Consider the following 27,670-nt stretch of genomic DNA (forward strand, 5'->3'; position numbering starts at 1 on the left):
ATGTCCTCTGCTTGTTACCTGCTCATTGCCTTGGCTTTAAAATTACAGACGCCTTTCATTAAAAGCCCATCATTGTCTCATTACAGATTAGATTGGGTTTATTAATCACATGTACATTGAAAAATATAGTGAAATGTGTTGTTTGTTTTAACGACCAATGCAATCTAAGGATGTGCTGGGGCTAACTGCAAGTGTCGCCACATATTCTTTCAGCAACGTAGCAAGCTCACAATGTTCAGCAGAACAACATAAGCAACAACACAACACAGGAATAAAACAAAACAACAGCAATATAAAGCCTTTCTCCCTCCCAACCACATACCAACTGACACAGAAAGACAGATCCCCAACCCCAGGACAGGCTGCCTCTGGGCATTTAACTTCCAGACATGCCAACCCTAGGATCTTGACCTTCGGGTCTTGACTTCGGTCTTCAATCTTTGGCAATAATTGCAGAACTTGCTAATCATGGGGCTTTGAATCACAGGCCTTCAAACATGGGACTTGTCGACCTGTGAGGTCGGCCCTGGCTCAGACTGGTAGAAACACAGACATCAGGTCTCTGACTTATGGACACACTGATCTTGGGGTTTAGATCTAGATTTCCAGACTCTACCTCCGGGCTTTGACCTCCAGAGTTGACCCCAGGACAAGACGATTTTGGGATCCTGAACTCTGGACTTGCATGGACCTCTGACCCCAGGACTTGCCTTCCTGGGGGGGGTGGGGAGGGTCACTGACCCTTTTCCACAGGGCCTGTTGACCTCAATTATTGACTACTGGTCTTCATGTCAACTCCTGCTGACTTGACATCTTTCCATGGGATTACTAACCTTTGACCATGGAGTGTTCCAACTCAGACTGTGACTCCTACCCTGACTCTTCATTTACTGCTTCTGACTTCTAACTCCCCCTTCCTCTTGTCCTTAAATTCTAACCCAGGGTTTGGCAACCTTTTTGCCTCTGTGGGCCGTATCGTGTATTGATGAGTGGATAGTGGGCCAGATAAATGCCATTAAAAACTTGAAATATAGGAATTATCCATTTAAATATATCTAGTTATGTTTTGCCTCAAATTAATGAATAACGCATGCTAGAAAATCATTTGTGCTTAAGGTTGCCTACCTCTGTTCTCTAACCTGTCCTCTAACTCCCTGCACGAATCCATTAAACCGTCCGTACAAACCTAAAAAACGACAGACTGAGCAACTAGCAACCAACTTTGACAGACTTCACAGCTAGGCAACATCTTGACTGTTTATTCTTCAAAGAATTTAATAAGGTTGTCTTTCCAGACCTTTACTTTAGAAATGTATGCAGATAATTCATTACTATGATGATTTGATGGCTTTCCATTTTCTCGTTTAGATGGGAATTCTTTTTCAGTTACCAATATTAAACTGACCGGTATCCAATTCCTGGAGCACAGATGAGTTGGAGTACAGGAAGGAGATAGAGAGCTCAGTCATGGCAACAATCTTTCCCTCAATATCAGCAAAACAAAAGAGTTGGTCATTGACTTCAGGAAGAGAAGTGGTGCACACGCTCCTGTTTTTATCAATAGTGCTGAAATGAAGAGGGTTTCACAGCTCTATGTTCCAAGGAGTGAACATTACCAACAGCCTGTCCTGGTCCAATCATATAGAAGCCACAGCCAAGAAACGGCACCTTTGCTTCCTCAGGAGTCGCAAGAAATTTGGCATGTCCCTGTTAAGCCTTACTAATTTTTAATGACGCACTATAGAAAGCATCCTACGTGGATGCATCACGACTGCTCAGCCCGTGATTGCAAGAAACTACAGAGAATTGTGGATACAGCTCAGGACAGCACAGAAACCAGCTCCCCTACCCCACCTTCTGTCTCTGACTACATTTCTTGCTGCATCAGTAAATCAGCCAATACAAGTCCATTAAAGTCCTCACATATCCTGGACATTCTCTCTTCTCCCTTCTCCCATCAGGTAGAAGATATAAAAGCCTGAAAGCACGTATCGCCAGGCTCAAAGACAGCTACTACCCCACTAGTACCAGAGTATCAAATAATGCCAGTACGATAGACTCTTGAGATCACAATCTACTTTGTTTTTGTCTTGTACCTTGTTGTCTACCTGTACTTCCATTTCTCTGTAACTGTAATACTTTATCCTACATTCTATTATTGTTATACCCTGTACTGGCACTATAGACCAATGTAATGATCTGATCCGTATTGAGAGCTTTTGTCACGTTGACCCTTAAAAATCAGAGCATTAAGTATACAAGTTGTATTGTTATGTTGAACTGTATAAGACATTAGTGTGGCTGAATTTGGAGTATTATGTGCATTTCTGGTCACCTACCTACAGGAAAGACATCAATAAGCTTGAAAGGCATGAAGAAAGATCACAAGAATATTGCTGGAACTGGGAAAGGTTAAATAGAAACATAGAAAACCTACAACACAATACAGGCCCTTCGGCCCACAAAGTTGCGCCGAACATGTCCCTACCTTAGAAATTACCAGAGTTACCCATAGCCCTCTATTTTTCTAAGCTTCATGTACCTATCCAAAAGTCTAAAAGACCCTATCATATCCGCCTCCACCACCATTGCCGGCAGCCCATTCCACACACTCACCACTCTCTGAGTAAAAACTTTACCCCTGACATCTCCTCTGTACCTACTCCCAAGCACCTTAAACCTGTGCCTTCTTGTGGCAGCTATTTCAGCCCTGGGAAAAAGCCTCTGACTATCCACACGGTTAATGCCTCTCATCATCTTATACACCTCTATCAGGTCACCTCTCATCCTCCGTCGCTCCAAGGAGAAAAGGCCGAGTTCACTCAACCTGTTTTCATAAGGCATGCTCCCCAATCCGGGCAACATCCTTGTAAATCTCCTCTGCACCCTTTCTATGGTTCCAACATCCTTCCTGTAGTGAGGCTACCAGAACTGAGCACAGTACTCCAAGTGGGGTCTGACCAGGGTCCTATATAGCTGCAACATTACCTCTCGGCTCCTAAATTCAAATCCACGATTGAAGAAGGCCAATACACCATATGCCTTCTTAACCACAGAGTCAACCTGCGGAGCTGCTTTGACCATCCTATGGACTCGGACCCCAAGATTCCTCTGATCCTCCACACCGCCAAGAGACTTACCATTAATACTATATTCTGCCATGATATTTGACCTACCAAAATGAACCACTTCACACATCTGGGTTGAACTCCATCTGCCACTTCTCAGGCCAGTTTTGCATCCTATCAATGTCCCGCTGTAACCTCTGACAGCCCTCCACACTATCCACATCACCCCCAACTTTTGTGTCATCAGCAAACTTACTAACCCATCCCTCCACTTCCTCATCCAGGTCATTCATAAAAATCACAACGAGTAAGGGTCACAGAACAGATTCTGAGGCACCACTGGTCACCGACCTCCATGCAGAATATGACCTGTCTACAACTGCTCTTTGCCTTCTGTGGGCAAGCCAGTTCTGGATAGGTTCGGACATTGAGAGGACGTGGAGAGGATGTTTCTCACAGTGGGGGATTCTAAAACCAGAAAGCACAGCCTTGGAATGGGAGGATGTTCCTTTAGAATACAGATGATGAGGAATGTATTTAGCCAGAGGGTAGTGAATCTGTGGAATTCATTGCCATTGATGGCTGTGGAGGGCGAATTGTTTGGTATATTTAAAGCAGAGGTTGATGGTTTTTGATTAATAAGGACATCAAAAGTTACAGGGAGAAAGCAGAGGAATGGGTTTAAGAAGGATAATAAATCAGCCATGATGGAATGGCAGAGCAGATATGTTGGGTCTAATGCTGTTTCTATGTCTTAAGGTCATACGAATTATTCCCTGGAACGTAAGGCATAGCACACATAGGGAAACCTTATACATATATATATAAAATTATGAAGGGTATAGAAAAAGTAAATACATGCAAGCTTATCCCCTGAGGTTGAATGAGGCTTCTGTAAACTGTCCCAACAAGTGCTAGGAGAAACAGGGAGGCAGGTAACAGAAATGCAAGAGGTAAAAAAGGGATGTTAATGGATCAGTACGAATGTGAGGGGCTGAAGGAACTGTCTCCCTGGTACTCTACTGTGTCCTTCTGATTTGGCTTCTTCAAAACTGAGCAAATATATCTCTTCTAGACGAGTCATCTTGTTTCCTTTTGTTCAATTGGTTTATTTAATATTTTCCTTATTTTACTTTAAGCATAGTTCTATCATCTCTAATCTCATTTTCCAATGTCATGTCCACCCGATTTGTCTCCCTGATAAATATTGATGCAAAGTAATTATTTAATATTTCCATCATTTCGTGATCCCTGCCTGATTTTATCTTCTCTTAACCAGCTTTCCTTTTTGATTTATGTGCATAGAGAATATTGCATTTGATAATTTAACTTCATTGTTCCGCCCTGTCTTCCAAGTTGTTTTCTGGAATTCTGTCCCTGTGTTCATGTTGCTCTTCTTTGCTAACTGTGAATTTGGTGTGTGTACATGTTTTAGCTCCTAACTTTACCTTTGGTCTATTTATCCACAGAATCTCAATAGCATTGTCGGTTTTCGTTTTGTAGAATATTTTCCTGAATTTTGCTAAATACTATTTTTAAATGTCTACTATTAAATGTCTACCACACTAAATACCATTTTAAATATCTACTATTGAATGACTTCTGTGCTAAATACCATTTTAAATATCTACTCATAATGACTACTATGCTAAATACCATTTTAAATATCTACTCTTAAGTGAGAACTATGCTAAATACCATTTTAAATGTCTATTATTAAATGTCTACTATTGTATTTACATATCTTAATTTATTAATGTTGTCCATTTTCTATGCTTCATTCAAAACTTTTCAGAACAGTCTCCTATCATGCTCATAAGTATCAATTGTTACCCAAATGTACATTATGAACACTATTGCCTGCATATTCACCTCCTTTAATTTCTCTTACCTGTTCTGGATCTTTTCCATTACTGGATCCAGAACCACAGAACCACATGAGTCAGAGTATAGGAAGGAAATAGAGCAACTATTGGCATGGTGTCATGACAACAACTTTTCCCCCAATGTCAGCAAAAGAAATGGTCATTGACTTCAGGAAGGGGGCAGTGCACACATTCCTGCTACGGTGATGGTGCCGAGGTTGAGAGGTTCAGCTTCCTGGGAGTAAGCATCACCAGTAACCTGTCCTAATCCAATTGTTTCAATGTCAAGGCCAAGAAAGCTCACCAACACCTCTATAGCCTCAGAAGGCTAAATAAATTTTGACCCTCACCAACAGAAAGCATCCTAGATGCATCCTAGCTTGGTATGGCAGCTGCTCTTCCCAAGACTGAAAGAAACTGCAGACACAGCTTAACCTCAGAAATCAGCAAGTCTGTCGACATTAACTACACATTTGCTGTAACTATAACAGCATATTCTGAATTACGTTTTCCAATTTCACCCATGTGACCATCTAATCTACTAACCCACGTCTTTGGAATGTGGGAGGGAACCGGAACACCCAGAGGAAACCCATATGGCCACAGAGAGAATGTATAAACTGCTTACAGACAGTGGCAGGAACTGAAGCCAAGTCACTGGCTCTGTACGCAAACCACTATGCTACCGTGCTGCCTCTATTAGTTTCATATTTCTACATGCTGAAGTGCCATTTCTGTGCTGTACTAGTTCTATGCTCTCAAAGGAATTTCTTCTCACAGATGGTTAGATATCTTTGGAATTCTCTACACTTGAAAAGCTAGAGACGGATTTCTGATTTCTTGAGCACTCCAGACAGAGGACTGGAACTAAACCAAAATTATACACAAAATATTGGGGAAACTCAACGGGTCAGGAAGCATCTATGGAGAGGTCTCAAGCTGAGACCCTTACGCCGACTTTTTAATTTCACTCCTCTACGGACAGTCAAGGATCAAAACCCTTGGAAAAGCTTCGACCTGAAACGTCGACTGTCGCATTTCCCTCCACAGATACTGACTGACCCACAATGTTGCTCTAGCGGCTCACCTTTTTGCTTCAAATTCCAGCAACTGCAGTCTTTGTGTCTCCACTAGATCAGTTACATTTTTATTAAATGGTGGAGTGGTTTCAAGAGGCCAGTGGCTATCTTGTGCTCCTGTTTCTTAAGTTCAAATGTATCCAGATACTTTTCAAGAGTCATAGAGCACTACAACACAGAAATAGACACTTTGGCCTATCTAGTTATTCTACCCTTCCCATTGACTTGCACTTGGATCGTAGACCACCAAACTCCTACCATTCATACTTGTTGAAACTTCTCTTAAATGTTGAAATCAAACCTGTATCCACCACTTCTGCTGACAGTTCATTTCACACTCGTGCTACCCTCAGGGTGAAGAAGTTCCCCCTCAGGTTACCCCTAAATATTTTACTTTTCACTCTTAACCTATGACCTCTAGTCTAGTCTCACCCAACCTCAGTGGAAAAAGCCTGCTTGCATTTAGCCCTCAGAATTTTGTATACCTCTATCAAATCTCTCATTCTCCTATGCTCTAGGGAATAATATCCTAACTTATTTAACCTTTCCCAATAACTTAGGTCCTCAAGTCCCAGTAACATCCTTGTAAATTTTCTCTACACTCTTTCAATCCTATTGATATCTTTCCTGTAGTAGATGACCATAACTGCACACAATACTCCAACTTTGGCCTCATCAATATGTTATACAACTTCAACTCCTATACTCAGTACTCTGAATTATGAAGGCTAATGTGCCAAAAGCAGTTTTATAACCCTAGCCACCCGTAACGCCACTTTCAAGGAATTATAGATCTGTATTCACAGATCCCAAAGTTCTACTCCACTACTCAGTGCTCTACCACTCACTGTGTACGTCCTGTCCTGGTTTGTCTTCCCAAAGTGCAGACCTCACAACTGTCTGCGTTTAAGTCCATCTGCCAGAGTTGAGTTACTTAACAGGACAACATGTATATTCAGCCAAGACATTACCTGGACGGAACTGCTTGACCAACACAAAGGAGTCCCGCATGGGATGGTAGATCAGCACTGAAACACTGCAAGAGATGGAAATTAAGAAAGTTAATTGCAGACTCATACCATCATTAGCTTTGTATCCAGATGGAGTTTCTAATTGCCAATCAGTTTTATTCTATATGCCAGTCCATCTTCTGGTCATTGCCTGCAAACTGTTCCAACAGAGCCTGACGTAATCTCGAGGAGCAACATCTCACCTGTCACTTTGGCAGTCTTCAGCCCTTGGGGCCCACCACGCAGCACATCACAGAAACCAGTCTCCCCTTCATGGACTCTGTCTACACTTTCCACTGCCTTGGTAAAGCAGCCAGCATAATCAAAGACCCCACTCACCCAGCACAAACAAAAGCCTGAAGGACAGCTCTTATCCTGATATTATAAAGGTATTGAATGGTTCTCAGTACAATCAGATTGACCCTTAACCTAAGAATCTATCTCATTATGACATCGAACCTTACTGTCCACCTGCACTGCATTTTCTCTGTGCTGCACTTTATTCTGCACAGCATGATAGCACAGCTATTAGCATAATACTTCACAGCACCAGCTGAAGTTCAGTTTCTGCCATTGTTTGTGAGAAGTTTGTACATTCTCCCTGTGACCACTTGGGTATCTCCTGAGTGCTCCGATTTCCTCCCATATTCCAAAGACGTACGAGTTAGGGTTAGTAAATCATGTGCATGCGATGTTGGTACCAGCAGCATGGCAGTATTTGCAGGCAGCCACCAGCACATCTCAGACTGTTGGCCATTGACACAAATGAAGTATTTTGAAGTACATGTGACAAATAAAGCTAATCTTAATCTTAATTCTGTTATTATTTTTCCCACGTACTACTTCAGTTGTGATATGATGAAATGATCTGTATGGATGGCATGCAAAACTAAGCTTTTCACTGTACCCTTGGTACATATGACAATAATAAATCAACTTAGCTCTTAACAATTTCAGATAATCAACCTCTAAGTCATGTTAACTGTCATTTAACTATATACATGTATACTGTCAAACGAGACGTTTCTCCGAACCAGGGTGTATAGCACAGTAGTACACATAACACACAATAACTTATGAAAGTATGGATAAAATCTACAGATGAAATATGCATAAACAAACTGAAGTGGATAAATTAAATATTGTTAGGTACAGAACAGATTAACCAGTGACACTTCGAATGCCATGCGGCTGGGAGTTCAGAAGCCTATTGGCCAGAGGGAAGAAAGTTTCCCATCCTGACCATTCTTATTTTTATGGATTAGAGTCTCCTGCATGACGGAGGAAAGTCAAAGAGGACACAGGATAGATGGGTAGAATCCTTTATAATACGAAGGGCCCTGCATATGCAGCACTCCTGATAAATGTCCCCAATGGATGGTAAGGAGACCCCTATGATCCTCTTAGCCATTCTCTTGTAGGGCCTTCCGGTCTGATGCTCGACTGCTCCCATACTAAATGGAGATGTAACTTGTCAGGATGCTCTCAATGGTGCTCCTGTAAAATTCAGTTGAGTTGGAAATGGCCAGTTTTGGTATAACAGCAGGGAATGTTTGGGTGCCTGGCAGATAGGTAAGCACCTAAGGGAAAAGGACAAGGTTAGTATTTCAGACCAGTGACCTCTCCTAGTGGGGTGGGGTAGCAGACCCCAACAGAATCAACAAACTCATTCATAAGGCCAGTGAGGTTGTGGGATTTGGTAAGAGGCAAAGGTAAGGGGGTAGAGTTAAGGGAGTGGGGAAGGGTCAAGGGTGAGGTGAGAGGTGAGAGGTGAGGGTGGAAAGAGTAAAGATGAGGGTGAAGGGATGTTGGAGGATGATGGGGATGAAGGGCTGGTGTAGAGGATGAAGGAAAAGTGAGAGGGATGGAGGAAGGGTGAGGAGAAAGGTGGGGTGAAGGGGTGAAGGGGGCAGGGTGTAAGGGAAAGATGTGAGAGTAAGGGAGAGCAGAAAGATGAGGGGTGAGCAGTGAGGGGATGTAGGTGGGTGTCAGGGTGTGAGAGGATGTGCTAAGGGAGAGGGGAGAGTGAGAGGGTAACATGTGCAAGGGGAAGAAAGTGTGAGGGGAAGTAGGTGGCTGATGGTGTGAGAGGAAGTGGAAGGGTAACAGGTACAAGGGAAGAAATGAGAAAGAGGGGATGTAGGTGGCTGATGGGGTGTGAGGGGAAGTGGGAGGGTAATAGATGCGAAGGGAAGGAATGAGGGTGAGAGAATGTAGGTGGCTGACAGGATGTGAGGGGAAGTGGTGAGGGATGAGGGGATGGGGAAGGAGGAAGGTAATGGGGTGTCAGGGGAAGGGGACAGTGTGGGAATGGATGAGCAATGAGCGAAGGGGTGAGGGGAAGAGATGAGGACATAGGAGGTGGAAAGGTGATGAGGGAAGGGGAGGAGGGCTGAGGAGAGTGACAGGAGGACTGGAGTTAAGGCTGAGGGCAGGGAGTGGGGCAGAGGAGAGAAAGAAATAGGACAGAAAGGAGGAGGGGGATTGCTGGAATGACACAGTCGCTTCTGTTGAATAAATGGCCGGTGGAGAAGTGGCGTTAATCACCACACTGAACCTGGTAAGCCGGCAGTCTGGGGTCTGCTCTGCTTTCAAACTTTACAGCCTGTTGAGTCACGAATCAGCGACTTGCCAGGCTGCTGACAGGCAGCACTAATAAAGGTGCAGTGAGGCTTTGACTGTCTTTATTTGGACAGTGGGAACACAGGCTAAATTTAGCTACAATCAAGATAGCCTCCCCTACTCACTGAACAGTTCCTCAGATCACTGGTTCACTACCAAAAACTCATTCAGAATCAGAATCAGGTTTAATAGTACCAGCATAAGTTGTGAAATTTGTTGTCTTTGCCGCAGCAGTACAATGCAATACATAATACTAGAAAAATTGTGAATTACAGCTAAAAAATATATACAATAGTTAAATTAAATAAGTAGTGCAAAAACAGAAATAAAAAAGTAGTGAGGTAGTGTTCATGGGTTCAATGTCCATTCAGAAATCAGATGGCAGAGGGGAAGAAGCTGTTCCTGAGTCGTAGAGTTGTGCCTTCAGGCTTCTATAACTCATTCTTGCCTATATTACGGAGAGTGGACAGCCAGAGACTTCCTCCCGGGGGAACAGCTAATGTGAGGGGGAATATAGACCCAGTTAGGACCAGTTACCAGGACCCGTCAGAAAGCAAAACAAAAGAATCCTGGGGTTTTAAATAAAGACACGGAGTGCAAAATGTATATGAAATATTTACAGCTGGCAGCTCAGATTTCATAGTTCAGATTTAGACTTATTTATCACATGTATATTCAAACATAAAGTGAAATCTGTCATTTGCATGAACAACCAATACACCCAGGTATGTGCTGGGGGCAGGATGCAAGTGTTCAAAGTTCAAAGTAAATTTATTATCAAAGTACAGATATGTCACCATATACTACCGTGAGGTTAATTTTCTTCTGGGCATTCACAGTAAATACAAAGAAATACAACAGAGTCAATGAAAAACTCCACACAAATTCAAACAACCAATATACAAAAAAAAACAAACTGAATGAACAAAAACTAGTTAATAATAATAAATAACTACATAATAAATATTGAGTTGTAGAGTTGTAGAGAGTTGTAGAGTTGTGAAAGTGAATCCATAGGTTGTGGAATCAGTTCAGCGTTGGGGTGAGTGAAGTTATCCATTTTGGTTAAGGATCCTATTGGATGAAAGGTCATAACTGTTCCTGACCCTAGTGGTGTGGGATCTAAGGCTCCTATACCTCCTTCTTGATGGCAGCAGTGAGTAGAGAGCACGGCCTGGATGGTGGGGGTCCCTGATGATGGATGCTGCTTTCCTGCTACAGTGATGGGGAGGGTTTATCTGTGATGGACTGGGCCTTAGCCACTACTTTTTAATAGGCCTTTCCATTCAAGGGCATTGGTGTTTTCACTCCAGACCACGAGGCAACCAGTCAGTATATTCTCCACAATGCATCTATAGAAATCTATCGAACTTTTAGATAACACGCCAAATTTTCGCAAACTTCTAAGAAAGCAGATTAACTGCCTTGCCTTCTTTGTAATGGCACTTATGTGCCGGCCGCAGGACAGATCCTCCGAAATTATAAAGCCTAGGAGTTTTAAAGTTACTGACCCTCTTCACCTCTGACCCCTGATGAGGACTGGAACATGGACATGGCAATAATCAGCTTCTTGGTTTTACTAACGCTGAGTGAAAGGTTGTTGCTGAGGCACCACTCAGCCAGATTTTCATGTCCTCTCCCATATGCTCTGGCACCGTGCTTAGGCTCACAGTCATAAGTCTAAAGCAAGTAGAGCAGGAGACTAAGCACACAGCCCTGCAGTGTACCTGCGCTAATGGTGATTGCGCAAGAGATGTTATTGCCAATCTAAACATGAGTGCATAAAGTCTGTGACAACTGTGGCATATTCATTCAGATCCTTTGATGAGTCCTTGAACATGGCCCAGTTCATCACTTGCATCAATCGTGTAGCCGCTCCTCTGTCTCCTGCAACCACCTCTTTGTTGTCCATATCTCTGGTGCCTTGGTTTTTAGCCTCTGCCTTTATACCAGTAGGACAGTCAGATGATCAGATTTCCAGAAATGCAGTCTTGAGCTGGAACAGTAAGCATTTCTGATAGTAGGGTTACAGTGGTCAAGTGTGTCAGGATCCCTGGTGCTTCAAGTAATATGTTGATGATAAATGGGCAGAAATTTCTTCAAGCAAGCCTGACTGAGTTCCTCGGCAATGATGTGAGAGGCATTGGGTAGGCTGTTTCTTGTTTGCTTATCACAACACTCAATGTATTGAGTGCTTGCTTACTATCTGCCTTTGAGAGCATGTAAATTGCTGGTCAGGATCACGGAGCAGAGTTCTCTTGGTAAGTAGAATGGATGGTACTTGATCATTTGATGCTCCAGGTCAGGAGAACAAGAGTGCAACAAGACCTCCACGTCCAAGCACCACGAAGAGTTTATCATGAAACACAGATCCCACCTCTTGCATTTTCTGAATCAGCAGTTTGGTCCATCCGGTGGATCGAGAAACCATTCAGCTGAACCACTGTGTCTGAAATGAGCCATGTCTCCGTGAAGCAGAGAAAACAGCAATTATTAATTTCCCTCTGATACAGCATTCTTGCCCTTAAGTCTTCTATCTTGTTTTCCAGTGACTGTACATTAGCTAATAATACATTGGATAGGATAAGTTTCATACCCTGATGCTTTAGTCTGGCTTAAAGTCCTCCCCACCCCCGTGTCTTCCAGCGGTGGTGATGGCTAACCTTCATCTACTAAAAGGTGCCATACCTGCATCCCTGAGAGTCAAGTTCACCGAGTACTTCAGTAAAATCACTAATTTGTTTAGATAGTTCAAAAGTACATTTCTTAAAGGGAAATTACAGGCTGTAGATTGCCTAGATAGTAGTTAGAAGTAGATCTAGAAGGTTTGTGAACTGCCTGCAAAATGTCGCAATGTAGCACCTGTGCCATCTTGGATCTAATGTGCCACACATTCAGCACCATGCCACAGTTAGAACACTGTTTATCAGCAACCCAGGCGCAGAGATGGCCAGTGATTCCCAGGTCAGCGATTCCTGGGTTGAGGTCCACACAGGCAGGAATCACAAGGGCCCTCCCAAGGTCATCGGGGTTGGAGGTCCATGTGAGTCCAGGAGTGTGTTCGAAGGTCAAACACATGATCATGAGTTCCAGGGTTGATACCGAGAGGATAGTGAAGTCTGGGGGACAAAGACAAAGGTCAAAGTCCAGAGCTCGATAAGTCTGGAGGTTGAAGGCCGAAATTGCTATGTCCAGAGGTAGAGGCCAGAAGCTGAGTGTGCAAGCCCAGGCTAGTGATTGGAGGTTGAAAGCCCGACGTTTATAAATCTGGGAGTCTGGGGCCAAGGACTAGAGGCCTGGAGGTGGCCTGTCCTGGGGTTGGAGATCTGTTTGTGTGTATGAAGGGGTGGGATGGTTGGAAAGGGGCTTGTTTTGCTGCTGTTGTCTTGTTTTGGTCTGTAGTTGCTGTTGTATTAGTGTTACAGCGAGGGGTGTGGCGAGTATCAAGAGTGTTAAAGTGAGGGCATAGTGTGTATCAGTGTTACAGTGAGGGGTGTGGGGTGTGTCAGTGTTACAGTGAGGGGTGTGGGGTGTGTCAGTGTTACAGTGAGGGGTGCGTCAGTATCACAGAGAGGGATGTGGGGTGTGTCAGTGTCACAGTGAGGGGTGTGGGGTGTGTCAGTGTTACAGTGTGGGGTGTGGGGTGTGTCAGTGTTACAGTGAGGGGTGTGGGGTGTATCAGAGTGTTAAAGTGAGGGCATAGTGTGTATCAGTGTTACAGGGAGAGGTGTGGGGTATGTCAGTGTTACAGGGAGAGGTGTGGGGTGTGTCAATGTTACAGTGAGGGGTGTGGGGTGTATCAGTGTTACAGTGAGGGGTGTGGGGTGTGTCAGTGTTACAGTGAGGGGTGTGGGGTGCGTCAGTATCACAGAGAGGGATGTGGGGTGTGTCAGTGTCACAGTGAGGGGTGTGGGGTGTGTCAGTGTTACAGTGAGGGGTGTGGGGTGTGTCAGTGTTACAGTGAGGGGTGTGGGGTGTATCAGAGTGTTAAAGTGAGGGCATAGTGTGTATCAGTGTTACAGGGAGAGGTGTGGGGTGTGTCAGTGTTACAGTGAGGGATGTGGGTTGTGTCAGTGTTACAGTGAGGGGTGTGGGGTGTATCAGAGTGTTAAAGTGAGGGCATAGTGTGTATCAGTGTTACAGGGAAAGGTGTGGGGTGTGTCAGTGTTACAGGGAGAGGTGTGGGGTGTGTCAGTGTTACAGTGAGGGGTGTGGGGTATATCAGAGTGTTAAAAAGAGGGTATAGTTTGTATCAGAGTAACTGTGAGGGGTGTGAGTGTATCAGAGTGTTACAGCATGTGAGCCAGACCTAGATCAGATAAGATTTATTACTGAAAACAACTGAAACTTGCCTGATGAAAATATGCACTGCAGCAGCTCTCAGCTGGAAAATGTCAGTTTGAATTCTCGCAGTGCAGTCAGCCTGAGGAAATATGATGTTGGTAGGGAAAGTAACGATGAGCTCTAAAACCGGGAAGATTTAAGGTGATTTGATGCTTCCTCACCAGGATTCACACTAACAGCCGAGTCTCTTTCACTTTATGGAACTGATTATGAAATAGTCTTTGGGTTGTCATTTCAGAGTCCTGTCAACTGGTCTCCACAGAACAAGTCCTTGTCAGTCATGCACACAATACTACAAAGTTCAAAATAAACTCCAAAGTTCTAAGTAGATTTTATTATTGAAGTACATATATGTCACTATACACAAACCTGGGATTCATTTTCCAGTGGGGATACGTAGCAATTCTACAGAATAGTAACTACAACAGGATCAGTGAAAGATCAACTACAGTGCAGAAGACAACAAACTGTGCTAATGCAAATATAAGTAAATAGCAATAAATTACGAGAACATGAAATAACAAGGGAATCCTTAAAGTGAGATCATTGGTTGTGGGAACATCTCAATGGATGGCAAGTGAGTGTAGTTATCCCCTTTTGTTCAAGAGCCTGATGGTTATGGGGTAGTAACCGATCTTGAACCTGGAGGTGCAAGTCCTGAGGCACCTATACCTTCTACCAGACAGCAGCAGTGAGAAAAGAACATGGCCTGGGTGGTGGGGATCTCTGATGATGGATTTCTTGAACTTCTGGTAATGCCCGCCCCCTTCACCATACCCCATCACTTTTTCCCTCTCTTACCTTATCTCCTTGCCTGTTCATTGCCTTCCTCTGGTGCTCCTCCCCCTTTTCTTTCTTCGAAGGGCTTCTGTCGTCTCCTATCAAACTCTCCCTTCTCTAGCCCTGTATCTCTTTCACCAATCAACTTCCCAGCTCTTTACTTCAGCCCTCCTGGTTCACCTATCACCTTGTATTTCTCTCTCCCCTCCCCCACTTTTAAATCTACTCCTCCTCTTTTTTTTCCCCAGTCTTGATGAAGGGTCTCGGCCCAAAACATCAACTGTACTCTTTTCCATAGGTGCTGTCTGGCCTGTTGAGTTCCTCCAGCATTTTGTGTGTGTTGCTTGGATTTCTAGCATCTGCAGATTTTCTCTTGTTTCTGATGATGGATTTACAAGGATGTTGCCTGGATTGAGGAGCATGCCTTATGAGAATAGGTTGAGTGAACTTGGCCTTTTCTCCTTGGAGCGACGGTGAATGAGAGGTGACCTGATAGAGGTGTGTAAGGTGATGAGAGGCATTGATTGTGTGGATAGTCAGAGGTTTTATCCCAGGGCTGGAATGGTTGCCACAAAAGGACACAGGTTTAAGGTAACACACATCAAAGTTGCTGGTGAACGCAGCAGGCCAGGCAGCATCTCTAGGAACAGGTGCAGTCGACGTTTCAGGCCGAGACCCTTCGTCAGGACTAACTGAAGGAAGAGTGAGTAAGGGATTTAAGGTTTAAGGTGCTGGGGAGTAGGTACAGAGGAGATGTCAGGGGTAAGTTTTTTACTCAGAGAGTGGTGAGTGCGTGGAATGGGCTGCCGGCAATGGTGGTGGAGGCGGATATGATAGGATCTTTTAACAGGCTTTTGGATAGGTACATGGAGCTTAGAAAAATAGAGGGCTATAAGTAAGCCTAGTAATTTCTAAGGTAAAGAAATATTCGGCACAGCATTGTGGGCCGAAGGGCCTGTATTGAGCTGTAGGTTTTCTATGATACTGCTTTCCTACAACAGTATTTCTAGTAGATGTGTGCAATACTTGGAAGGGCTTTGCCCGTGATGTACTGGGCCAAATCCACTACTTTTTGTCAGATTTTCTGTTCAAAGGCATTGGTGTTTCCTTACCAGGCCTGATGCAGCCAGTCAATACACTCTCCACTGCATACCTAAAGAAGTTAGTCAAATCTTCAGATGTCATGCCAAATCGCTGCAGACTCCTAAGTAGAGATGCTGCTGTGCTTATGTGCCAGGTCCAGGACAGATCCTCTGAAATAGTACCACCCAGAAATTTAAAGTTGCTGACCCTCTCCACCTCTGATCCTCTGATGAGCACTAGCTCATGGACCTCTGGTTTCCCTCTCTTGAAGCCTACAATCAGTTCCTTGGTCTTGTTGACATTGAGTGAGAGGCTGTTGTTACGACACCAGAAAAATTTTCAATCTCCCTCCTGTATGCTGATTCATCACTACCTTCAATTCAGCCCACAACATTGGATGATAGTTCTAAACATTAACACAAGAGATACTGCTAATGTTGGAAATTCTGAGCAACACACACAAAATGCTGGAGCAACTCAGCAGGTCAGGCAGCATCTATAGAGGGGAATAAGCAGCTGACATTTTGGGCCGAATCCTCTCATCAGGACTGGAGCTCCCAAATATTTCCTACACTGTAGGATAACTCAGTGAAAACCTGCTCCTTAGTTACAAAGCCAGAGGGCACATGTAGTCTGAGACTTGCGCAGAGGTGGGGAGGGAGAAGCAGGGGGTAGGAGATGGGAAGAGAGAGGTATGGGGTGAGAGGGTAAGAGAGATGGAGTGGGAGAGTGGGAGGGAGGGAGGGAATGAGAGAGAATGAGAGATGGGGAGAGAGGGTGGGAGGGAGTAGAGAAAGAGGGGGTGGGAGGGAGGGAGGAGTGAGGAAAAGGGGGGAGTGAGGGAAGGATGGTGGGAGGGATGGAGGAGGGAGTGAGAAATTGAAAGAGGGAGAGCTAAAATCTAGGGTGGGTAGAAAGACAGGCAAAGAGAGGAGTGAGAAAGGGAAGAAGAATGGAGTAACAGCAAGAACACAGGCAGAAAGGAATAAATTAATAGATAAAGATATACAATAGGTTAATTGCAGTTTTCTCTGATCTATAAATAATTTCATATGTGTTTTTTTAAATCAACTTGTCCTCCTGTGTGATTTGTAATTCACACCTCTGGGACTTACTGTTCCTGCAACAACTTTAAAATATTCTCATAATGTAAAAAAAGAATTTCAGATGAAATCAACATCTTAAATAAAATATACAACAGAAAAATGTGCTACTGGGTGCAACCAGTCTGGGGATACTTGACAGAATTCCTCCCTCTCCTTACGAATGGGGTTGAAAGGGAAAATAGATCGGCAATGTTTGAATGGAGGAGCACTTGATGGGCCAAATGGCCTGATTCTGCTTCTACTCCTTTTGGCCTTATGATCTCATTTCAGCTTGCCCATTTGGTGTCATTCTCCCTAAGGTAGGGGCCTGAATGGGACAGAACCGGCAGAACCCAGCTGTCCACAGAAGCTGGCTAGGTGCTGACTTGCAATTTGAGGAGTTATGTAGACATCTCCTCCTATCCCATTCCAAGCCCAGAGGTCACATGTACCAAGATACAGTGAAAAGCTGGTCTTGCATACTGATCATACGGATCAAAGAAAGGGCAACTAAAAAAGCTGTAAGAAGGGAAAAGATGAAATATGAGGGCAAACTAGCCAGTAATATAAAGCACGATACTATAAGTCTTTTTTTCAGTTATATAAAGAGTAAAAGGGAGGTGAGAGTTGACACTGGACCACTGGAAAATGATGTTGGTGAGGTAGTAATGGGGAACAAAGAAATGGCAGATGAACTTAATATGTACTTTGCATCAGTCTTCACTGTGGAAAACACTAGCAGTGTGTCAGAGGTCTGTGAGTATCAAGGAACAGGAGTACCATAGCAAGGAAAAAAAATGCTAGGCAAACCCAAAGGTCTTAAAGTGGATAGGTCACTTGGACCAGATGGACTACATCCCAGAGTCCTGAGAGAGGTTGCTGAATGGATGCATTGATCATGATCTTTCAAGGATCACTTGATTCTGGCATGGTCCCGGAGAACTGGAAAATTGCAAATGTCACTCCACTCTTTAAGAAGGGAGGAACACAAAAGAAAGGAAATTGTAGGCCAGTTAGCCTAACCTCAGTGGTTGGGAAAGTGTTGGAACCCATTATTAAGGACAAGGTTTCAGGGTACCTGGAGACTAATGATAATATAAGTCAAGGTCAGCATAGTTTCTGTAAAGGGCAATCTTACCTGACAAATCTGTTAGAGTTCTTCGAGGAAGTAACAAGCAGGGCGGACAAAGGAGAGGCAGTAGATGTCATTTACTTGGATTTTTGGAAGGCATTTGATAAGGTGCTACACATGAGACTGCTTAACAAGATAAAATCCTATGGCTTTACAGGAAAGATACTGGCATGGAGAGAGGAAAGGCTGACAGGCAGGAGGCAGCGAGTAGGAATAAAAGGAGCCTTTTCTGGTTGGCTGCCAGGGACTAATGGTGTCCCTCGGGGGTCAGTATTGGGACCACTACTTTTCATATTGTTGGTCAATGATTCAGATAATGGAATTGATTGTTTTGAGGCAAAGTTTGCAGATACTGTAATACAAAGATAGGTGGAGCAGTAGGTAGTGCTGAGGAAGCAATGTGATTGCAGCAGGACTTAGACAAATTGGAAGAATGGGCAAAAAGGTGGCAGATGGAATACAGTGTTGGGAAATGTATGATAATGCATTTTGGTAAAAGGGAAAATAGTGCAGACCATTTTCTAAATGGGGAGAAAATCCAAACATCAGAGGTGCAGAAGAACTTAGGAGTCCTTGTGCAAGACTTCCAGAAGGTTACTTTACAGATGAAGTCTGTGGTAAAGAAGGCAAATGCAATGTTGGCATTTATTTCAAGGGGAATAGAATATACAGTGCCTATAAAAAGTGTCCACCCCCTCTCCCCTTGGAAGTTTTCATGTTTTACTGTTTTATAACATCGAATCACAGTGGATTTAATTTGACTTTTTTGACACTGATCAACAGAAAAAGACTTTTTCATGTCACAGTGATTTAAATGAATTACAAATATAAAACACAAAATAATTGGTTGCATAAATATGCACCCCCTTCAAGTCAGTATTTAGTAGATGCACGTTTAGCAGCAATTACAGCCTCGAGTCTGTGTGGATCGGTCTCCATCAGTTTTGCACATCTGTTCACTGCAATTTTTCCCCATTCTTCTTTACAAAACTGCTCAGGCTCTGTCAGATTGCATGGGATCGTGAGTGAACAGCCCTTTTCAAATCCAGCCACAAGTTCTCAGTTGGATTGAGGTCTGTACTCTGTTCACTCCAGGACATTAACTTTATTGTTTTTAAGCCATTCTTGTGTAGCTTTGGCTTTATGCTTGGGATTATTGTCTTGATGGAAAACAAATCTCCTCCCAAGTCTCAGTTCTCTTGCAGACTGCAGCAGGGTTTCCTCAATCTTGGTTTCATCAGACCATAGAACCTTCTTCCAGATGACTTCAGAGTCTCTCATGTGCCTCTGGCAAACTCTAGCCAAGATTTCATGTGAGTATTTTCAACAATGGCTTTCTCTTTGCCACTCTTCCATAAAGCTCTGAATGGTGAAGCAGCCAGGCAACAGTTGTTGTGTGCACAGTCTCTCCCATCTCAGCCACTGAAGCTTGTAAATCCTTCAGAGTTGTCATAGGTCTCTTGGTAGCCTCCCTCACTAGTCCCCTTCTTGCATGGTCACTCAAGTTTTTGTGGATGGCCTACTCTACGCAGATTTACAGCTGTTACCATATTCTTTGCATTTCTTTATAATTGTCTTAACTGTACTCCAAGGGATATTCAGTGACTTGGAATTTTCTAGTATCCATCTCCTGGCCTGTGATTTTCAATAACCTTTTCATAGAGTTGCTTGGAGTGTTCTTTTGTTTTCACAGTGTAGCTTTTGCCAGGATACTAACTCACCAGCAGTTGGACCTTCCAGATACAGGTGTATTTTTACTATAATCAGTTGAAACACCTTGACTGCACACAAGTGATCTCTATTATGTGACTTCTAAATCCAATTGACTGCACCAGTGATGATTTGGTTTGTCATATTAAGGGGGGGGGGTGAATATTTATGCAAGCAATTATTTTGTGTTCTATACTTATAATTAATTTAGATCACTTTGTTAAGATTTCTTTTCACTTTGACACAAAAGAGTCTTTTTCTGTTGATCAGTGTCAAAAAAGCCAAATTAAATCCACTGTGATTCAATATTGTAAAATAATAAAACATGAAAACTTCCCGGGGGTGGGGGGTGAATACTTTTTAAGGGCACTGTAAAAGCAAGAAGGTAACACTGAGGCTTTATAAGACATAAGCCAGGCCACACTTGGAGTATTGTCAACAGTTTTGGTCTCCATATCTCAGAAAGGATGTGTTGTCATTGGAGGGACCTCAGGGGAGGTTCACAAGGATGATTCCAGGAATAAAGGGGTTAACATATGAGGAGCGTTTGGCAGCTGTGGGCCTGTAATCACTGGAATTTAGCAGAATGCAGGGGAGACCTCATTGAAACCTAACGAATTTTGAAAGGACTAGATAGGGTGGATGTAGAGAGGATGTATCCTGTGGTGGGAAAGGTTGAATAGATTAGGACTTTTTTCTCTGGAGCATAGGAGAATGACGTGAGATTTGATAAATGCATACAAAATTATAAGGGGTGTAGATAGAATTAATGGCTTCTTCCACTGAGATTGGGTGAAACTGAATTGAGGCCAAAGGTTAAGGGTGAAATATTTAAGGGGCATATGAGGGAGAACTTCTTCACTCAGAGGTTGGCGTAAGTGTGAAATGAGCTGCCTGCTTAAGTGGTGGGTGTGGGTTTGATTTCAAAATTTAAGAGAAGTTTGGTTAAGTACATAGATGGAAGCGGTATGGAGAGCTATGGTCCAGGTGCAGGTAGATGGGAGTAGGCAGAATAACATTCTTGTAAGGACTAGAAGGGCCAAAGGGCCTGTTTCTGTGCTGTAGTGCTCTATGATTCTAATATTCTGTTTAGAATCAAAATTAGGGACCATGAGCAAATATTCCAGAGCAGCTGATAACATGATTACAGGATGAGAGAAGCTAGTTACGAGGGGTTTGGCAACCAGATGCAACATACATGATGGTAATTAGGAAAGGAACATTTATCTAAATTATACATCACCAGTGGAGTGAGGAAAAGGTGTGCTGACGGCTATGGGTGCAGACAATGCCAAACGGCATTCCAAGAGAAATTCACCTGTCATGTGTTTTCATGAAGTCCCATTCCTTCCGGACGCCGTTCTGTAAACAACAGAAAAAGATATGGTTCAGAAACCAACATGCGTGGGGAGCTCAGAATCGTTAGATACACTATCTCACAAATGAGCAGACAAGCACATTAGCTGTAGTTTCAGCTGCAACTTCTTGTGTGAATCCTGCTTATTAAATCCATGTTAGATACAGCTGTCCGCTGAAGTAAGAAAATAAAAGGAGTGAAGTTTGGTAAACTATTCTGTAAGAACTTAGTTTCAGTTCAGAACTGTCAAATCATTAACACTAAGAATTGTCCTGTAATGTACTGACAGAAAAGGTCGTGAAAATGGATTCAACATGAACATGCTTTCAATAGGGAAATGGATAAGATTCAGATTTATTTATCACATGTATATCAAAACATACAGTGAAATGCATTGTTTGTGCTAAAATCAACACAACCCAAGGATGTGCTGCAGGCAGCCCATAAGTGTCACCACACATTCCAGTGCCAACACAGCATGGCCACAGCGTTCAGCAACAACAACAACAAAACTGTATCGCTATCACCCCAGATCCAACACTGAGGAATGAATGAACTTTTCCCACCCTCTCAGCAACTACTCCTTTAACTTATCCCTGTATTTGGAATGTGGGAGGAAACCAGAGCACATGGAGGAAAACCATGTGGTCACAGGCAGAACGCACAAACTCGTCACAGACAGCGATGGGAGCTGAGCTGCAATTGCTGGCACTGTGAAGGGTAAAGCTAACTGTTCCACTACGGTACTGCCCTAAATTGTCAGGAGGAAGGGAATGGGGAGGAAAGGAGCAGTCAAATTAATCACAGACAAGAGATGTTGCAGATACTGAAAATCCTGAGCAATGCACAGAAAATGCTGGAGGATTTGAGCAGGTCAGACAGCATCTATAGAGAAGAATAAACAGTCGATGTTTCAGGCCGAGATCCTTTATCAAGTTAATTACACAGGAATTCATTACATAGTTCTACCATACGGCTACCGTAAATGGAGCCAATAGCTTCCTGTGATGATGTATGGTAATTGCTAATTGGAATTAATTCATTATAATCGCATGTCCTGAGGTACAGTGAAAAATGTTGTTTTGTATGCCATCCATACAAATCATTTCAAGTATATTAAAGTAGTACAAGGGAAAAGCAATATGAGAATGCAGAATATAATGTTGGGGTTACAATTATAGAGAAAGTGCAGCAATGAAGGTAGATGATAAGGTGCCAGGTCAATTGTGAGGTCAAGTGTTCACCTTTATCATACATCAGGTCCATTCAATAATTTTATAATAGTGGGATAGAAGCATCCTTGAGCCTGGTGGTTTGTGTTTTCAAACTTTTGTACCTTCTGCCCGATGGGAGATGAGAGAAGACAGAATGTCTGGGATGGAAGGGGTCTTTGAGTATGCTGGTCACTTTACCAAGGCAGTGGAATATATAGACAGAGTCCATGAGGGCATGGCTGCTTTGTGCGATGTGCTGAGCCGTGTCCACAACTCACTGCGGTTTCTTGCAGTTCTGGGCAGAGCAGTTGCAACCTAGAAATGCTACACCTGCCCATTCACCTCCTGCCTCACCAATCAGTCCTTCCAGGTGAGGCAGCACTTCACCCACGAATCCGTTGGGGTCGTCTATTGTATCCGATGATCCTGATACAGCCTCCTCGACATTGGTAAGACCCAATGTAAATTGGGGGACTGCTTTGTTCAAGGCCTACACTCTATCCACCAAAAGCAGAATTTCCCGGCAGTTAACTATTTTAGTCCTTATCCTCATTCTCGTTCCAACATGTTGGACCACCGTTTCATTTTCTGCCATGAACAGGCCACTCTCAGGGTGGAGGAGCAACACTTCATACTCTGAACAGGTAGCCTCCAATCTGATGACATGAACATTGATTTCTCTTTCCCATAATTTTTTAACTTCCCCCTTCTCTCTTCTTCTAATCCCAATCCTGGCTGCTTATCTCTTCCCATCACCTGCCTTATCACCTTCCCTGGGTGCTCCCCCTTCTTCCCTTGTCCACTCTCTCCTCCTACCATATTCCAGCCCTTCACCTTTCCCACCCACCTGGCTTCACTTATCACCTCCTATTAGTCCTCCTTCCCCTCCCCCCACATATTCTGGCATCTTCCCCCTTCCTTTCCAGTCCTGATGAAGGGTCTCAGCCTGAAACATTAATGTCAACTATTTATTCAACGATGCTATCTGACCTGCTGAGCTCATCCAGCATTTTCTGCATGTTACTTTGGATTTCCAGCAGCTATGTAATTTCTCTTGTGCAATACAGATAAAATGTTTTCTACAGTTGCTTGATTTTATGGCGGTTGGGGAGGGAGGGAGAGGAGGCAGTGGGCATGTGAATGTGAAAGCTCGCTGTTTACAGCTTCTGGGACCCAGAAGTTTAAGGAACAAAACTGACCAGTCATGGCTAAAAAAATCTATCAGTGCCTCTGTGTAGAATTTGCCATACAAAAAAAACACCTAACATGAATATTACTGAATGAGATTCTGGTGAAAAGCAATGATATTGCAGGAAGATAATGGCAAATCAGTACACTGGGAAAGAGAGGGGTGCTATATTGATTTCACCAATATGGAAGATGATGCTGTTGTGAGGGAGCTTTGTCTAACTGGAACAGGGGAGGGAATTCCAGCATGTAAATGAGAAAATAACATTGAGTGAGTGTGTGTGAGAGAGTGACAGTGTGTGTGGGAGAGTGAGTGTGTGTGACAGAGTGACTGAGTGTGTGTGAGAGAGAGTGACAGTGTGAGAGTGACAGTGTGTGTCAGTGACAGAGAATGAATGTGTGTGTGTGAGACAGAGAGTATGTGTGACAGAGAGTGTGTATGAGAGAGTGACAGAGTGTGTGAGAGGGTGACAGTGCGTGTGAGAGAGGGTGACAGAGTGCATCTATGAGAAAGAGAGAGAGAGTGTGTTAGAGAGAGAACTTTCATACCCATGAGGTTCTTGTGAAGTCCAGTCAACAGTATATTATAGAAATGATGTACAGCAAGCCTATACAAAGAGTGACCAGAGTGTAGTTTCTGAACCTTCCAGAAAGCCAAAGACAGAACCCTGGGTGGCAGTGTGATGGACATCCCTGTGGTAGAGAACAGGAAGCTCAGGATAACACAAAGAAAATGTTGGAGGAGCTCAGTGTGTGTTTTTGTGTGTGAAGCTCAAGATTTCCAGCATCTGCAGAATCTCCTGCATTTGTGGAAGCGCATGGCTGTCTTTATGGACTGCATGGAACATTTTAATCTCCTCTTCTGGTAAATTTAGATTTAATTCATCTCTTCCTTTCTTTAAGTTCTCTCCAGACATTTTTCTTCACTGGCTACAAGAACACCCCTTACTTCATTCATTCTCCTGGTCTCTGCTCTACCACAGACTTTCCTGCTCATTCTCCTCTTCTCTCCCGTTTCAAACTTCCGAAGAAACTTTATTGACTTGATTCACCAACTGCTTCTCTCTTAAAAGATGCTAACTGATTAATGGAATATTTTCATCCACCACCCCTGAAGCAGAATCCCGACCTGTAATATCGATAATTCCTCTACTCCTGACTTGCAGTGTTTTTACTTTGGCTCCACATTATAGAGCTTGCAATCTCGTGTTGAGATGAGATTAAATAGAGAGGAAAATGAAGGGCCCATAAAACCATAAGACATGGGAGCAGAATTAGGCCATCTGGCCCATCGAGTCTGCTCCACCATTCAATCATGACTAATACTTTTTTTTCTCCTCCTCAACTCAATTCCCAGCCTTCTCCCCATAACCTTTGATGCCATGTCCAATTAAGAATCTGTCAATCTCTGCCTTAAATACACCCAACGACCTGGCCTCCACAGCTGCATGTGGCAACAAATTCCACAAATTCACCACCCTTTGGCTAAAGAAATTTCTCCGCATCCCTGTTTCGAAAGGCATGCCTCTATCCTGAGGCTGTGCCCTCTTGTCCTAGACTTTCCCACCATGGGAAACATCCTTTCCAGATCTACTCTGTCTAGGCTTTCAACATTTGAGAGGATTCAATGAGATCCCCCCCTCATCCTTCTGAATTCCAGCGAGTACAGACCCAGAGCTATCAAATGTTCCTCGTATGATAGCCCTTTCATTCCTGGAATCATCCTTGTAAACCTCCTCTGGACCCTCTCCAACGCCAGCACATCTTTTCTAAGATAAGGGGCCTTAAATTGTTCACAATACTCAAGGTGAGGCCTCACCAATGCCTTATAAAGCCTCAGCATCACATCCTTGCTCTAGTATTTTAGACTTCTTGAAATGAATGCTAATATGGCATTTGCCTTCCTCACCACCAACTCAACCTGCAAGTTAACCTTCAGGTTGTTCCGCACAAGAACTCCCAAGTCCCTCTGCATCTTAGATTCCTGGATTTTCTCCCTATTTAGAAAACAGTCCGCACATTTATTTCTACTACTGAAGTGCATGACCATGCATTTTCCAACATTGTATTTCATTTGCCACTTTCTTGCCCACTCTCCTAATCTGTCTGTCCTTCTGCAGCCTCAACCCATTTCCTCAACACTACCTTAACCTCCATCAATCTTCGTATCATCTGAAAACCTGGCAACAAAGCCATCTATTCCATCATCTAAATCATATACAGTGGCATGCAAAAGTTTGGGCACCCTGGTCAAAATTTCTGTTACTGCGAATAGCTAAGCGAGTAAAAGATGACCTGATTTCCAAAAGGCATAAAGTTAAAGATGACACATTTCTTTAATATTTAAGCAAGATTACTTTTTTTATTTCCATCTTTTACAGTTTCAAAATAACAAAAAGGAAAAGGGCCCGAAGCAAAAGTTTGGGCGCCCTGCATGGTCAGTAACACCCCCTTTGGCAAGTATCACAGCTTGTAAACACTTTCTGTAGCCAGCTAAGAGTCTTTTGATTCTTGTTCGGGGGATTTTCACCCATTCTTCCTTGCAAAAGGCTTCTAGTTCTGTGAGATTCTTGGGCCGTCTTGCATGCACTGCTCTTTTGAGGTTTATCCACAGATTTTCGATGATGTTTAGGTCGGGGGACTGTGAGGGCCATGGCAAAACCTTCGGCTTGCACCTCTTGAGGTAGTCCATTGTGGATTTTGAGGTGTGTTTAGGATCACTAAAGAAGCGTGCAGCGGCCACTCCGGTGATGAATGTCTGTTATTTGTCAAGTAGGATGCCGTGCACAATCCTGATCTGATGGAGACGGACGTGAGAAGCACGGAGGAACATCTGGTGAAACTTCTGAAATGCCTGTTTCGCTGCTGCTGCTACTGTGCGATCCAGAATCTCCGGAGGGGAAGGCCCCAAATCCTCGGCTTTGCTTGTTGCTTGGCGGACGGGGCCAGGGTCGAAGCGCTAGGCAGAGATGGTGCTCAGTGTCGGAGGGCTGGTCGTAGGATCAAAGTTTTCGGACGGACTCAGAGTCAGCTGTGGTTGGGTGCTTTCAGGGTGCTGCATTGGCAAATTTGCGGCGCTGGACGTTCATGGCAAGGAGAGTTTCTTCCTTCTACCGTCTGCGTGAGATGATGGGGCTATTGGGAGCTTGAGACTATTTTTTACTGTGCCCATGGTTTGCTCTTTATCAAATTACGGTACAGTATTGTTTTGCACTGTTGTAACTATATGTTATAATTATGTGGTTTTTGTCAGTTTTAGTCTTGGTCTGTCTTGTGTTTCTGTGATATCATACTGGAGGAACATTGTATCATTTCTTAATGCATGCATTACTAAATGACAATAAATGAGGACTGAGGGTCCTCACAATCTAATCTAATCACTATCCTGTTGTAGAAGCCATCCTCTTTTTATCTTCAGCTTTTTTTACAGACGGTGTGATGTTTGCTTCCAGAATTTGCTGGTATTTAATTGAATTCATTCTTCCCTCTACCAGTGAAATGTTCCCCGTGCCACCGGCTGCAACACAAGCCCAAAGCATGATCGATCCACTCCCGTGCTTAACAGTTGGAGAGGTGTTCTTTTCATGAAATTCTGCACCCTTTTTTTTTCTCCAAACATACCTTTGCTCATAGCAACCAAAAAGTTCTATTTTAACTTCATCAGTCCACAGGACTTGTTTCCAAAATGCATCAGGCTTGTTTAGATGTTCCTTTGCAAACTTCTGATGCTGAATTTTGTGTGAGGATGCAGGAAAGGTTTTCTTCTGATGACTCTTCCACGAAGGACATATTTGTGCAGGTGTTGATGCACAGTAGAACAGTGCACCACCACTCCAGAGTCTGCTAAATCTTCTTGAAGGTCTTTTGCAGTCAAACGGGGGTTTTGATTTGCCTTTCTAGCAATCCTACGAGCAGTTCTCTCAGAAAGTTTTCTTGGTCTTCCAGACCTCAACTTGACCTCCACCAGTCCTGTTAACTGACATTTCTTAATTACATTACGAACTGAGAAAACGGCTACCTGAAAACGCTTTGCTATCTTCTTAGTCATAGTCATAGTCATACTTTATTGATCCCAGGGGGAAATTGGTTTTCGTTATAGTTCTTATACCTTCTTATAGCCTTCTCCTGCTTTG

At 43.5% G+C, this 27,670-nt stretch overlaps 1 protein-coding gene across 2 annotated transcripts in view; it reads right to left on the reverse strand.

The window, feature by feature from the left end:
• nudt14 (nudix (nucleoside diphosphate linked moiety X)-type motif 14) overlaps positions 1-27,670 on the reverse strand; it is a 161,916-nt gene that overhangs the window by 25,614 nt on the left and 108,632 nt on the right. For both annotated transcript variants that reach the window (XM_063045447.1, XM_063045458.1), the window contains 2 exons: positions 21,097-21,140; positions 6,984-7,048 (listed from right to left, as the gene is read on the reverse strand). In XM_063045447.1, the coding sequence (XP_062901517.1) occupies positions 6,984-7,048; positions 21,097-21,140 (109 nt within the window). The remainder of the gene's footprint in view (positions 1-6,983; positions 7,049-21,096; positions 21,141-27,670) is intronic.

Source organism: Mobula hypostoma, chromosome 1 (assembly GCF_963921235.1).
Source record: "Mobula hypostoma chromosome 1, sMobHyp1.1, whole genome shotgun sequence".
Classification (NCBI taxonomy): Eukaryota; Metazoa; Chordata; class Chondrichthyes; order Myliobatiformes; family Myliobatidae; genus Mobula; species Mobula hypostoma.